The sequence below is a fragment of the Oncorhynchus keta genome, chromosome 8 (genome assembly GCF_023373465.1).
Source record: "Oncorhynchus keta strain PuntledgeMale-10-30-2019 chromosome 8, Oket_V2, whole genome shotgun sequence".
NCBI classification, from domain to species: domain Eukaryota; kingdom Metazoa; phylum Chordata; class Actinopteri; order Salmoniformes; family Salmonidae; genus Oncorhynchus; species Oncorhynchus keta.
In genome coordinates this window covers 19,751,895-19,766,344 of record NC_068428.1, presented here as the reverse complement: position 1 = coordinate 19,766,344, position 14,450 = coordinate 19,751,895, and the positions used below count along the sequence as shown (strand labels likewise).

At 41.9% G+C, this 14,450-nt stretch overlaps 1 protein-coding gene across 2 annotated transcripts in view; it reads left to right on the top strand.

Moving 5' to 3' along the window:
• The window catches only part of LOC118386958 (protein cornichon homolog 3-like), a 49,188-nt gene that overhangs the window by 28,915 nt on the left and 5,823 nt on the right, over nucleotides 1–14,450 (top strand). The window contains exons 4-6 of one of the 2 annotated variants that reach the window (XM_052523761.1): nucleotides 7,318–7,430; nucleotides 11,590–11,733; nucleotides 12,345–14,435. In XM_052523761.1, the coding sequence (XP_052379721.1) occupies nucleotides 7,318–7,430; nucleotides 11,590–11,733; nucleotides 12,345–12,360 (273 nt within the window). In that variant the 3' untranslated portion in view covers nucleotides 12,361–14,435. Of the gene's footprint in view, nucleotides 1–7,317; nucleotides 7,431–11,589; nucleotides 11,734–12,344; nucleotides 14,436–14,450 lie in introns of those variants that run through there. The other variant, XM_052523760.1, reaches the window with a different exon arrangement.

Genomic DNA, 14,450 nt, shown 5'->3' with positions numbered 1-14,450 from the left:
AGCTCAAGAAACATGGGACCAACACTTTACATTCCAAGTTTATATTTTTGTTCAGTATACTATATTCTAGTCATGGCTCATCCTTTTTAACTACTGCTATTCACTCTTTTTCTGTTCACATACTGTCCATAATGTCTATACACACCACTCACATACATATACTGTATATTATTTATATACCAGACTAATTTCTTGCAATTGTATCAATTTTGCCATGAGGTTTTGTGCTCTGTATTTATTCATCGACGTTTATACACACCGCATAGTATAGTATATCTATATATAGTATATCTACTGCTGTACATACCCTTCCTAGTATATCTACTGCTGTACATACCCTTCCTAGTATATCTACTGCTGTACATACCCTTCCTAGTATATCTACTGCTGTACATACCCTTCCTAGTATATCTACTGCTGTGCATACCCTTCCTAGTATATCTACTGCTGTACATACCCTTCCTAGTATATCTACTGCTGTGCATACCCTTTCTAGTATATCTACTGCTGTACATACCCTTTCTAGTATATCTACTGCTGTACATACCCTTTCTAGTATATCTACTGCTGTACATACCCTTCCTAGTATATCTACTGCTGTACATACCCTTTCTAGTATATCTACTGCTGTACATACCCTTCCTAGTATATCTACTGCTGTACATACCCTTCCTAGTATATCTACTGCTGTACATACCCTTCCTAGTATATCTACTGCTGTACATACCCGTCCTAGTATATCTACTGCTGTACATACCCTTCCTAGTATATCTACTGCTTTACATACCCTTCCTAGTATATCTACTGCTTTACATACCCTTCCTAGTATATCTACTGCTTTACATACCCTTCCTAGTATATCTACTGCTGTACATACCCTTCCTAGTATATCTACTGCTGTACATACCCTTCCTAGTATATCTACTGCTGTACATACCCTTCCTAGTATATCTACTGCTGTACATACCCTTCCTAGTATATCTACTGCTGTACATACCCTTCCTAGTATATCTGGTGTAAATTCGTATAGATTGCATTTGGATTACAGTTACACTGTTATTTGGGTTGTTATTGGATTCGTTTAGAAATGTTTTGATTTCTTGTTATGCTTTCTGTTTAAAACATTTTTTTAAAGGTATTATTTGTGTACCTGTTTGACATTTTACTGCAGTCTTAGGAGCTGGTAACATACATAGCGTCTGCTAAACTGTGTAAGTGACCAATAAACGTTGATTTGATTTGACGTGTATGCACGTGTACACTAATGTGCTACAGAGGCGTTTCAGTCTAGCCTTTGTGGCCAACTTTTCATCTACCCGCAAAATTTGACAAACTAAATGTACTGTGGCTTGATCTGCTCCCAGGTCTCAGAGGAATACGTATCTTTTAAAGAGAAAATATGTATAATTATTTGCCGCACTTAATTACCGTTGCTGTTGTAAGGGGAGAGACAGTAATTGGAGAGTAGGAGCTCTTTTGATCTCTGGCGACAGCAGAAGACACTTTCTGCTGCTTAAATGGGAGCTATATCCAGGTTAGTCATGAGCGCAAAGGAGCTTGGAAGAGCAATATTTCATACATGATTGTATATCTGTTACCAGATGACCTTTAGTTAGTTTCAACCCCTTTTCTACATCAAGTTACTAAGAGGAATTGATTGTATTCATTCCATAATGAACATACTGCTACTGTATAATTATGAACATGAATACTGAATAAAGGACCTTACACTGTCATGGCCCTTCACACGAGATGAGTTTGCTGGGTTTTGTCTTTGGCCTCAGTTAGTAAACCCTGTTTCTTCCATTTCATGTTTGGTCTGTTTTTAGCCTTTCTCTCTCAGCTATGATAGCAGTTCAAACCCAGGCAGGAATTTAGGAGCAGAAGGGGTATGATCTCTGAAAATGAAACTTCTTAGTCTGTCTAAAACATATTTTTGAACCGTATGATCCTCTGGTTCCGTTGTACTGGGAGCGTACTGAAGGCTACATCATAAGGGGCCCTTGTTCTGTTGAGGGATGTATAATCACCGTTAAGTGGTGCTAATTGGCTGTTGCAAGCGACCCGCCGTCGAGTGGCATGACGATAACTCAACAGCCTAATAACTTCACAGTCAGCAAGCAAAGAATGAGGGAAGGACTGTCAAGGAGAGGGAGAAGAGGATGAGAGTGGAGTAGAGGAGAGTGGGTGCTAGCTCTGTAGATCGCCTGAGTGGAGTAGAGGACCAGCAGTCGGTCCACAGCAGCAGCAGCAGCCCTCTCTAATTAACTGTGTGCTGTAGAGAGCCTGCCTCCTCGTGTTGCTCTGCTTTCCCTCCCAGGGGGGCGCCTCAAAAGTCACACTTGAAAAGGACTCTGGCCTCTTGAACTGTTGCTGAATGGGGCCCTCGCAGACATCAGCTCGAATTGGCCAACAGGTTAAACCCTGCTTTGCCACTGTCTGGGGCTGTGGAGTGGATTGGCTCTGGCTTGCAGCAGTGGCTGTTATTGGAATATTGGCTTGGCATGTTAGAGGGAAATGTGGGTGTTTGTATTGCATTAGAATGAATGAGATGGAATTAAAGATAGTATGTAGTGTGGGGTGTAAATGTAAAGAGTGATCTTTGGAAGAAAGAAAAACCTTGCAGTAGCTCTGCAGCAGATGTACAATAGGTGTTGCTGGTGTGTATGTGTCACCTTCTGGGGTTCCTCTCCTTTTTGGAGTAAAGATAGAGAGAGAGAGATGCACAAATGGCCTCAGTTAGTTCTTACTTCTTACAAGTTGACTTCTCATCGAGGAGTCGAGTCGTGGAGATATCAGAATATGTATGTGCCCCGGGGTGGTCAGATGTGGAAGACAGGGAGGGAGGAACCCTTCAGGGCTCAAATCCCAGAGACAGAGCCCTGATCCTAGCCTCACTCGTCCCAGATGAGCCCCGAGCTCCACACAGCTGGATCAACCCTATACCCTCTATATTCAGAACCGCATTCCTTTAAAGCTTAGAGAGGATCTCATGTTAAATACTGTTGAAGTAATATGGCTACAGGTTCATCTGCCTCACCTAAAGCCCATTCTGGTGGGAAGCTGCTATAGACCACCAAGTGCTAACAGTCAATATCTGGATAATGTGTCGTGGAAATTCTTACACAGGGACACTCGATGTCAATCCTAAATTAATCATTGTTTATTGTCAGCATGCTGGAGAGGCTCATGAACGTCTGTCAGGAGTTCTCACTGGGCAGTCCCGTTTTGCCCCCCGCCCCTCATACCTTTACCAGGCACAGGCAGGAACCAAGGATTGTTTATGACACCAAAGACAAGATGCACAAAGTAAACTTTCCTTCGCATGTGTGACATATATTTTCCGGGTGATTGACATATTGACTGGCTTTCATCAAGCTGCCCACTCAAGAAAAAGCTTCAAACGGTAACTGGTGCCTGCAACCTGATTGAGGATATCAGGGTAGTTACAAACAGCACAGGAATGAAATCATCAACATGTATTTATCACATCTTTACTAATGCTGCAGAAATAAATGTGCTTTAAAGCCGTATCCACATCCATAGGATGTACTGTAGTGATCACAATATAATAGCCATATCTAGGAAAACCAACGTTCCAAAGGCTGGGCCTAATATAGTGTATAAGAGGTCCAAAAAAAAATGTGTAGTGATTCTTATATTGATTATGTAAAGAATATTTGCAGGTCTGTGGTGTGTAATGAGGAGAAACCAGGCGCTGCACTATTCCAGGTATTAATAAGCGCGCACTCATTAAGAAAATAACTGTAAAAAACTTTAAATCCCCGTGGATTGGTGAGGAATTTAAAACGTGTTTTGTTGAGAGTGATTTGGAATAAGGTATGGTATATAAGTCTGGCAGCACAACCGATTGGCAAACATACTGCAAATAAAAAGAAGACGAAACTATTCTATGAAACAATAAGGCAAACTGGGCTCCATCATTCATTGAATCAGATGTCTCATTCATCACAAAACACACTGATATTGCCAACTGCTTTCATTATTTTTTCATTGGCAAGATTAGCCAATTTAGGCATGATACTGTATGCCAGCAACAAATGCTGACACTACACATCCAAGTATATCTGACCAAATTATGAAAGACAAGCAGAGTAGTTTTGAATTCCGTAAAGTGAGTGTGGGGAAGTGAGAAAAAAAAAGATTGTTGTCTATCAACAATGACAAGCCACCAGGGTCTGACAACCTGGTTGGAAAATTACTGAAGGTAATAGAGTACGATATTACCACTCCTACTTGCCATATTTCAATTACATTTTTCTAGGGCTGTGGCTGTCACAACATTCTGTCAGCCGGTCTCACGGTAATTGACCGTTAATGAATTAACACATTTAGCATCTCCTGGCTTCCACAGGTGCTGACCTTTGGAACATCTACATATTAAAAAGTCTAATAAATCCATGTAACACAGCCTACATCTTCACAATAAATCCATGTAACACAGCCTACATCTTCACAATAAATCCATGTAACACAGCCTACATCTTCACAATAAATCCATGTAACACAGCCTACATCTTCACAATAAATCCATGTAACACAGCCTACATCTTCACAATACATCCATGTAACACAGCCTACATCTTCACAATAAATCCATGTAACACAGCCTACATCTTCACAATACATCCATGTAACACAGCCTACATCTTCACAATACATCCATGTAACACAGCCTACATCTTCACAATAAATCCATGTAACACAGCCTACATCTTCACAATAAATCCATGTAACACAGCCTACATCTTCACAATAAATCCATGTAACACAGCCTACATCTTCACAATAAATCCATGTAACACAGCCTACATCTTCACAATAAATCCATGTAACACAGCCTACATCTTCACAATAAATCCATGTAACACAGCCTACATCTTCACAATAAATCCATGTAACAGAGCCTACATCTTCACAATAAATCCATGTAACACAGCCTACATCTTCACAATAAATCCATGTAACACAGCCTACATCTTCACAATAAATCCATGTAACACAGCCTACATCTTCACAATACATCCATGTAACACAGCCTACATCTTCACAATAAATCCATGTAACACAGCCTACATCTTCACAATAAATCCATGTAACACAGCCTACATCTTCACAATAAATCCATGTAACACAGCCTACATCTTCACAATAAATCCATGTAACACAGCCTACATCTTCACAATAAATCCATGTAACACAGCCTACATCTTCACAATACATCCATGTAACACAGCCTACATCTTCACAATACATCCATGTAACACAGCCTACATCTTCACAATACATCCATGTAACACAGCCTACATCTTCACAATACATCCATGTAACACAGCCTATATCTTCACAATAAATCACTTATTTAATTTAGAGTGGTCTAAAGAATCATGATATGAAGAAAATGTAGTCTGTTTCAGAAGAACAGAATAGCATACCCTGAGTTGTCCTTATGTTAGGTCCTGATGTCCGTAAGCCAAATGGCTGTGGACTACACGAGTTAATTTAGCAGACAAGATTTGCTTAGAATTCCGTGGCATTATTTTATAGTATGAAGAATACAATTGAACAAAGCTAAACAAAATATAAAGGATCTTGCACACATGCAGCTATTCTGTGTTGAGCAGCTAACAAAGAAATAGGAATTCCTATATGCTTAATTTAGAGTTATTAATGTAACATTAGTTGTTCTACAAACATTGAGCTATATCTTTTCATTTTGATTGATGAATACATTTATAAGGCTGCGTGATGCGACTCTAATGATGATTTGAAACAAGTCGCCTGAAAGGCATGAGCGCTGCTTTATGTTTTGTGCAGGCTGTACACACTACATCAGTCACATTCACAATTTGACCAGCACTTGAAAATGCCTAGAATTTCTCAGCAGCATGTCACGGGATTCTTCCTGGGAAGGAGAGGAGAACCAAAATGTGGCGTGGTTTGTGTTCATCTTGATATTTAATAAAGAAAACACTGAACACTGAAACACACTATACAAAAACAATAAACAAAATAACGACTGTGAAGCTAAATGAGACATGTGCTGACACAAACAATCAACATAGACAATCACCCACAAACAAACAGTGAAACCCAGGCTACCTAAGTATGATTGAGTTTACATACACCTTAGCCAAATACATTTAAACTCAGTTTTTCAGTACCTGACATTTAATCCCAGTAAAGATTCCCTGTCTTAGGTCAGTTAGGATCACCACTTTATTGTAAGAATGTGAAATGTCAGAATAATAGCAGAGAGAATGATTCATTTCAGCTTTTATTTCTTTCATCACATTCCCAGTGGGTCAGAAGTTTACATACACTCAATTAGTATTTGGTAGCATTGCCTTTAAATTGTTTAACTTGGGTCAAACGTTTTGGGTAGCCTTCCACAAGCTTCCCACAATACGTTAGGTGAATTTTGGCCCATTCCTCCTGACAGAGCTGATGTAACTGAGTCAGGTTTGTAGGCCTCCTTGCTCGAACACAATTCTTCAGTTCTGCCCACACATTTTGCGTGATTCATGTCATAATCATACCCACAAAGTGCTTTAAATCTCTTCAGAGCAGACTCAATTTAAACCACAGCTTTAATTTTTGACTTGCAACTTTCTTTGGGAAGGCTCCGAGCTGCTTCCAAAATCTTAATTTCACACAGCGTTAATTTCACCACATGAAAGATGAGGCTCGGCTCAGCGCTGGCTCTTTGGGGAGTGAGATGCTGTATGTGATGCCGTGAGCGCTAATGACTACTCTGTAATATCGGTGCTCACTCTTTGCCAGACTCTAACCATGTTTGGAGCTCTGCTCTAATGACTATCGGGTGCTGTTGGATTCATTCATGTGACTGATGGAGGTTTGCCATCTTGTGTTTAACCACACTCACTAATCTTCTCTGCTATCTAAAATACAACATTTGGTCTTCCTGAGCAATACATGATGTAGCTTATGTTGAAGGTTTCAAAACCCTGATGATGAGGTTGCTGTGTCACATCTTGCCATTTTGATTACATTTGATAAAACCTAGGTACAGTAATGCTTAGACACATTATTATTATATATTACATGACATGGCACAATAACAATTAAGTTTAGGATAATTGCCAATGTATTGACATAAGTCATTATCCATGCATAACCTCATGAAGACGTGCGTGTAATTGTCTCAAGCTATCTGTGATTGCCGAAGAGATAGTGTCTTTCAAAAGATGTAGAAGCCTGGCTAGCACGCAAGGTTACCGTTACGATGACCCCTTGTCTATAATGACCCCTTGTCCCTCATTCTCTCCCTGCCAGTTGGTGCTTCCAGAGTACTCTATCCATGGGCTGTTCTGTATCATGTTCCTGTGTGCCCAGGAGTGGCTGACAGTAGGCCTCAACATCCCCCTCCTCTTCTACAACACATGGAGGTAACTATCGAAGCTGGACCAGTCTACTTTGTGTTTCTCTCATTTGTAAGATATCATGAATTCAGTGTGGTGCCCAGAAGATAAGCACTGATATTGAAATATTCACGAGACATTCATAGACAAAGGCCAACATAAAACATGGACATAAATTTGACTGACAAAGTAGAGTTTAGTGGAGTCTGCCGTCATTGTAAATATGAACAGATTGTTTTGTCTCTGCGCAACAAAGGGACAAACAGTCTTTCAATACCTTGCGTTTTTGTTAGAAATCCTTTGGAAAAATCTATAGAGCTTTTCAAAAGTTACCGCAATAAAGAAAAATATTGTATTTTTTAAATGAATTGAACACTTCAATAAGTTGAAATTGTAATTTGACAGACAGGCTGTATGTGACTTTGGTAATGATTATCTGATATCTGTAACGATCATCTGTGGTGGAAGAAGGTGAGGACCAAAGCGCAGCGTGGTAAGTGTTAATGTTTTTTAATAAAGTAATGAACAATGAACAAAACAATAAATGTGAGAAATCAAACCGAAACAGTCCCGTGTGGCACCAACACTAACACGGAAAATAAACACCCACAACTCAAAAGTGAAACCAGGCTACCTAAGTATGATTCTCAATCAGGGGCAATGATTGACAGCTGCCTCTGATTTAGAACCATACCAGGCCGAACACAGCAATCCCAAATCAATAGAAAAAAGAACATAGACAACCCACCCAACTCACGCCCTAACCATACTAAAACAAAGACATAATAAAAGAACTAAGGTCAGAACGTGACAATATCACACCCTGAAAATGGGTCACCTGTCACGGCTCCCTCCCATTAACACGTTATATTCTTATTTTCTTTTGACTTGTTCTTCGTTATTTGATGTGAATCACTTGCAGAACTCTGTGATTGTTTTGCTCAGCCGGTTGAAGTTACGCAGCAGTGCTCTCTGACTCATTAATTGCAGACTACCAGATGCCCAGTGGCTACAGATGCTGTTCTCTCTGCACAGCTGAGAGGAGACAGGGAGAGATGGAAAGAGAGAGAGAGAGCGCAAGAGCGAGAGAAAGAGAAAGAAATAAAGAAAGAAAAGAGTGAACGAAAGAGAGGTGGAGATATGGGGGTGGGAGACGCACAGCAGCTATAGTTCTGTCCGTCTGATTTCCTTCCCAGTGAGTACAGCTGATGCCTAATGTCTTCAGCTCGTCCCCCTCCTCCTTTATCAGCCCCCACATGCAGCAGGGGCTCGGTGACACACAGCCACATCAACAGGGGAGATTTTTAGATTTAGGTTTAGCAGCTGCGAACACAGTGGAACAGAGCATCACTACCTATGTAAAGCAGACACATACTGTTTATTATTATTATTTATTTCACCTTTATTTAACCAGGTAGACTAGTTGAGAACAAGTTCTCATTTACAACTGCGACCTGGCCAAGATAAAGCAAAGCAGTGCGACACAAACAACAACAAACGTACAGTCAATAACACAATATAAAAGTCTATATACAGTGTGTGCAAATGAGGTAAGATTAGGGAGGTAAGGCAATAAATAGGCCATAGTGGTGAAATAATTGCAAGTAGAGATATCGGGGTGCAAAGGAGAAGAAAAAAAATAACAATATGGGGATGAGGTAGTTGGGTGGGCTATTTACAGATGGGCAATGTACAGGTGCAATGATCTGTAAGCTGCTCTGACAACTGATGCTTAAAGTTAGCGAGGGAGATATGTGTCTCCAGCTTCAGTGATTTTTGCAATTTGTTCCAGTAATAGGCAGCAGAGAACTGGAAGGAAAGGCGGCCAAAGTAGGAATTGGCTTTGTGGATGACCAGTGAAATATACCTGCTGGAGCTCGTGCTATGGGTGGGTGCTACTATGGTGACCAGTGAGCTGAGATAAGGTGGGGCTTTACCTAGCCAAGACTTATAGATGACCTGGTGCCAGTGGGTTTGGCGACGAATATGAAGCGAGGGCCAGCCAACGAGAGCATACAGGTCGCAGTGGTGGGTAGTATATCGGGCTTTGGTGACAAAACGGATGGCACTGTGATAGACTGCATCCAATTTGCTGAGTAGAGTGTCGGAGGCTATTTTGCAAATGACATCGCCGAAGTCAAGGATCGGTAGGATAGTCAGTTTTACGAGGGCATGTTTGGCAGCATGAGTGAAGGATGCTTTGTTGCAAAATAGGAAGCCAATTCTAGATTTAACTTTGGATTGGATATGTTTGATGTGGGTCTGGAAGGAGAGTTAACAGTCTAACCAGGCACCTAGGTATTTGTAGTTGTCCACATACAAGTCAGAACTGTCCAGAGAAGTGATGCTGGATGGGCGGGCAGGTGCGGGCAGCGATCGGTTGAAGAGCATGCATTTAGTTTTATTTGCATTTAAGAGCAGTTGGAGGCCACGGAAGGAGACTTGTATGTCATTGAAGCTCATCTGGAGGTTAGTTAACACAGTGTCCAAAGAAGGGCCAGAAGTATACAGAATGGTGTCGTCTGCGTAGAGGTGGATCAGAGAATCACCAGCACCAAGAGCGACATCATTGATGTATACAGAGAAAAGAGTCAGCCCGAGAATTGAAGCCTGTGGCACCCCCATAGAGACTGCCAGAGGTCCGGACAACAAGCCCTCCGGTCTGAGAAGTAGTTGGTGAACCAGACGAGGCAGTCATTTGAGAAACCAGTCTGCTGATAAGAATGCGATGATTGACAGAGTCGAAAGCCTCGGCCAGGTCGATGAATACGGCTGCACAGTATTGTCTTTTGTCGATGGCGGTTATGATATCGTTTAGGACCTTGAGCGTGGCTGAGGTGCACCCATGACCAGCTCGGACACCAGATTGCATAGCGGAGAAATTATGGTGGGATTCGAAATGGTCGGTGATCTGTTTGTTCACTTGGCTTTCGAAGACCTTAGAAAGGCAAGGTAGGATAGATATAGGTCTGTAGCAGTTTGGGTCTAGTGTCTCTTTGAAAAGGGGGATAACTGCGGCAGCTTTCCAATCTTTGGGGATCTCAGACGATACGAAGGAGAGGTTGAACAGGCTAGTAATAGGGGTTGCAACAATTGCAGCGGATAATTTTAGAAAGAGAGGGTCCAGATTGACTATCCCAGGTGATATGTTGGGGTCCAGTTTTTGCAGCTCTATCAGAGCATCAGCTATCTGGATTTGGGTACTGCAGATGAAAAGCGGTGGCTACATTTCTGTGAAAAATGTCTCAGTTTAAGGCCAATTCCATATAGCCTCATCATAAGAGGACCATTACGCATTCCCAAAAGTGTGGTTGGCTTCCAATGCCCCCAAAATGTGCCAGTGAAACTAATGCCTCTGGCTCTTAGTGCCCAGCAGAGCACCTCACTAGTCAGACTGAGCTGGTCTCTCCCCCCCAGCTGGGTCCACTGGAAGCGCACTGCTAAAGTAGAAGGGATCCCTCCGTCTCTCTGTGTTGAGACTGAACTCACCCTGGTAGCAGACACAGACATAGACAGCTGCCCCCCTGTCCCCACTATTCCCCCACCATTTCCCCCTCACTGTCTCTCTCTATCAACCTCCACCTGGGTCCCTCTCTCTGTGCCTGTATCTCTCTCTTCTTCAGGTAGTGTGGGAGGTAGTGGAGCTGAGGTTACAGACAGCCCCCCCGATGGGAGAGGTACAGATGTGTTAATGGAATGGGCAGAATGGTTGGGATTCTGTAATGTTTATTATTGACTAACCTTTATTTTACCAGGTACATTAAGCTGACTGAAAACACATTCTCACGCACATTCTCATTTATACTGTAGCAATCTTGTTCCACATGAATTTCAAAAACCCAGTCATCATTTCTTTAAGTCTGTCTATAGTACAAATGACTTATAAACCATTATTGAATAGTTTGTTGCCCATTAGCAAACTATTGGTAAATCATTATAAACCATCTGTTCATGTATCTATTTACATAAGTAAATACATGGACCTATGTTTATAAACCATGCATTACAACTACTACTACTACCTGTAGTCATGCACAACATAATCATACTAATCATGAACAGTCAGATGTTTCATGGAAAGAGGGTGTCCCCCCTACTCATCCTCCATCTCTCCATTCTTCCTTTCATCTTCCCTTCTGTCTCTACGGGTCAACTACCCCTCGTGTGTCGTGTCCCTATTCGGTAGGTACTTCCACAGCCCCACAGACACTAAGGAGCTCCTCTACGACCCAGCCTCGGTCATGAATGGGGACACGCTCAAGTTCTGCCAAAAAGAGGCCTGGTGCAAGATGTCCTTCTTCGTCCTCTCCTTCTTCTACTATCTCTACTGGTGAGTGACGAAGGCACTTTCCACTGTGTTTTTTGGTAAGGTGTTAAGATGCAGACAACGATCATCTTTCACCTCAAAGTGACTAACTACAGTATAGTTGTTACTCCTTTTCAGGGCTGTTACATGCTTTTCAGACATGTATACATGCTGTATTGGCTGTTTAAAGTTTAAAGATCCCAAGTGTAGATTTCTACTGGGCCTCAACCAGCATCTGAATTCACAAGGACATTGTGTCCTTTCAGTATGCTATGCAGCCAGCAGTGAGCCTCCTAGATACCTGTTCTTTTTCACAGGTATCTAGGAGGCTCAGTTCTTGTTGATGTTTACATAGCCATTACATAGTATATCCTCCAGTCACAATGTATTGGCCCTGCAGCCCTAAGGGCAGGGGTAAATTGTCTTTTCAGTTTAGCCAATTCAGGTTCTGGTTGGGACATTTTCAATTCCTGAACTAAAACTTTTAAACAGTCACGTATATTGACCAAATCTAAATGGAATTGACCCTACAGCCCCAGGTAGTAGTAACATCTCACCAGAGGCACAGTGAATTTGTAATTGACCAGTCGGAAGTGGTGAATGTGGTCATTTGACTCTCTTCCCCTCGGCTGTAGCGTGTACTGGACCTGACCTGCCATTTGGTGCTCCGCTGGCCTTCTACTAGTGAGTCTCTCTTCAGTGGGTTTGTCACCTTGTGATTCTGACCCCCTCACTGACCCACTGACCCCTGCACACACTCTTTCTCTCTCTCTTTCTCCCCCCTCAGCGATACTGTAGCACTGATGCACAACCTTGCCTGGAGAATGAGCCTCCTGAGGGAGATCATCTTTAACCCCTAACCTCTGACCTACATTACTCCCGCTCCCCTGACCTGCTGGTGTTTGTCACAGGGGAGACGGTCACTCTAGTGGAGTCTAATATGGAATATAACATAGCAATATAATAATATGGAGTCCTCCATTGTTTAACCTTGATGAGATGTGTGATTTTTCCTAATGTTTAATCACTGCTAGAGATGTTATGTTACGTTACTGTATATGAATGTTTCCCTCTTTGTCTACTACTGTAATACTGCTCCAAAGCCTACCCGCTCTCTCTCACATCTCCACTTGTCTTTGGCATGATCTCTAAACCTTTCCTTACATACATACACACTTACAAACAAATGCAGAGGCACACACTCACACACACACACACGTGCACACGCACGCACGCACGCACACACACACACACACACACACACTGCCTGAAACTATCGAGCATCAGCTGCATAATGCTCTCCCACTCACAGATTGATGGGAAATCAAAGACTCTGGAGGCATAACCCTCTCAATTACAATGGCCAGGTTGGCCTCGGCTCATTAGCCCAACATCCGTTTAAATATAAGGGAACAAGAAATTACTATGTTGCTTTGATAAGGAAGCCGAGCTCAATATACAAGTTTATTAGCTCACTGAGGAATATGCTGTATTCGCCTATGGAAGCCAAACTACTGGGTGAATTAAAACAACCTCAATGACATTCAGACAGATGACTAGCTGACAGCAAGGACATATGTAGCATGTCTGTCCCCTCTACCATGATGAACAGTCTGGAGAGTAAATGTGATCTAATTCACATCTCATACTGTAATGTAATATCTAACGGCAATGGAATATTAGTGCAGTTATAGTAACTCTCGCCAACATTCCAAGTACAGGGCTTGTTACACTGAAGGTGTTTAACAGTACCCGCAAGTGGGAGATCCAATAGCTAGAGAGTGCCTGTTCCACACATCTCCTCAGCAGTTGTTCAGCTTGCTGTCTCACTGTTTGGATACTAGGTTTGGTATTCATCAAATGACCAGGGGACTAAACCAGTCTTTTTTCACCTAACAGCTGAGTAATAATGGAGATGTTTTTACAGTAGATTAGGAACAGTGATCTTGTGATGAGGTTCAATAAGTAGATGCCGTGGTGAGGAGAAGTAGCTTTGGGCTAAGACTACTAATTCATCTAGCTACAGCTCTGAGAGGTGATTGGCTGTTAGAGAGACATCATCTGCCTAATCTGCCTCTGGTTCTCCTAACACTGGGTGTAAGACACCTCCAGGCCACCATACTTATTGTGCCTCCATTACATTAGGAAACATGGATATTGATAACCCAGACTGACAAAGAGTTCAGGCTTCACCACAGCAGGGATTAGTGCCGCACATGCCAGAAGATAGCAGGATTCATGCAAATGTCTCCATTTTGGAGTAGCTAGGTGATCATGCTTAGTTTAAGCACTAAATGTGCTGTTGTAGTAGAGTTAGCTAGGAGGCTATCTAATTTTCAAAGATGTTTATTCGTTTACCTGGTGCTAAGAACAAATGTTAGGTGTTGGCCTCTTGGAAACCTACGCTCGTCTGACCAGTTCACAAGATGTTGTTATGCTAACATGAATGATGGTTTGTAAAGAACAAAACTGTCCTCATTTGAATAAACCATCAGATTGTGTATTTCCTGAGAAGTGTTGTGTGTGCTAGGACATACAGTCGCCCCACCTCTTATTTCGAGGCCAGTTCGTCAAATAAATATTTCATATTTACGTTTGATTTATTGATAAGATTACTCAAGCAGAACTTTACCGCAGCCTGACATATATTTCTTGCTTATTTTAGTTGCTTGTGTTTTAAACGGGCAAAATGTTTATCCTTTCTAGTTGAAAAGCCCATATGCACAACGTTAAAGAGCTAT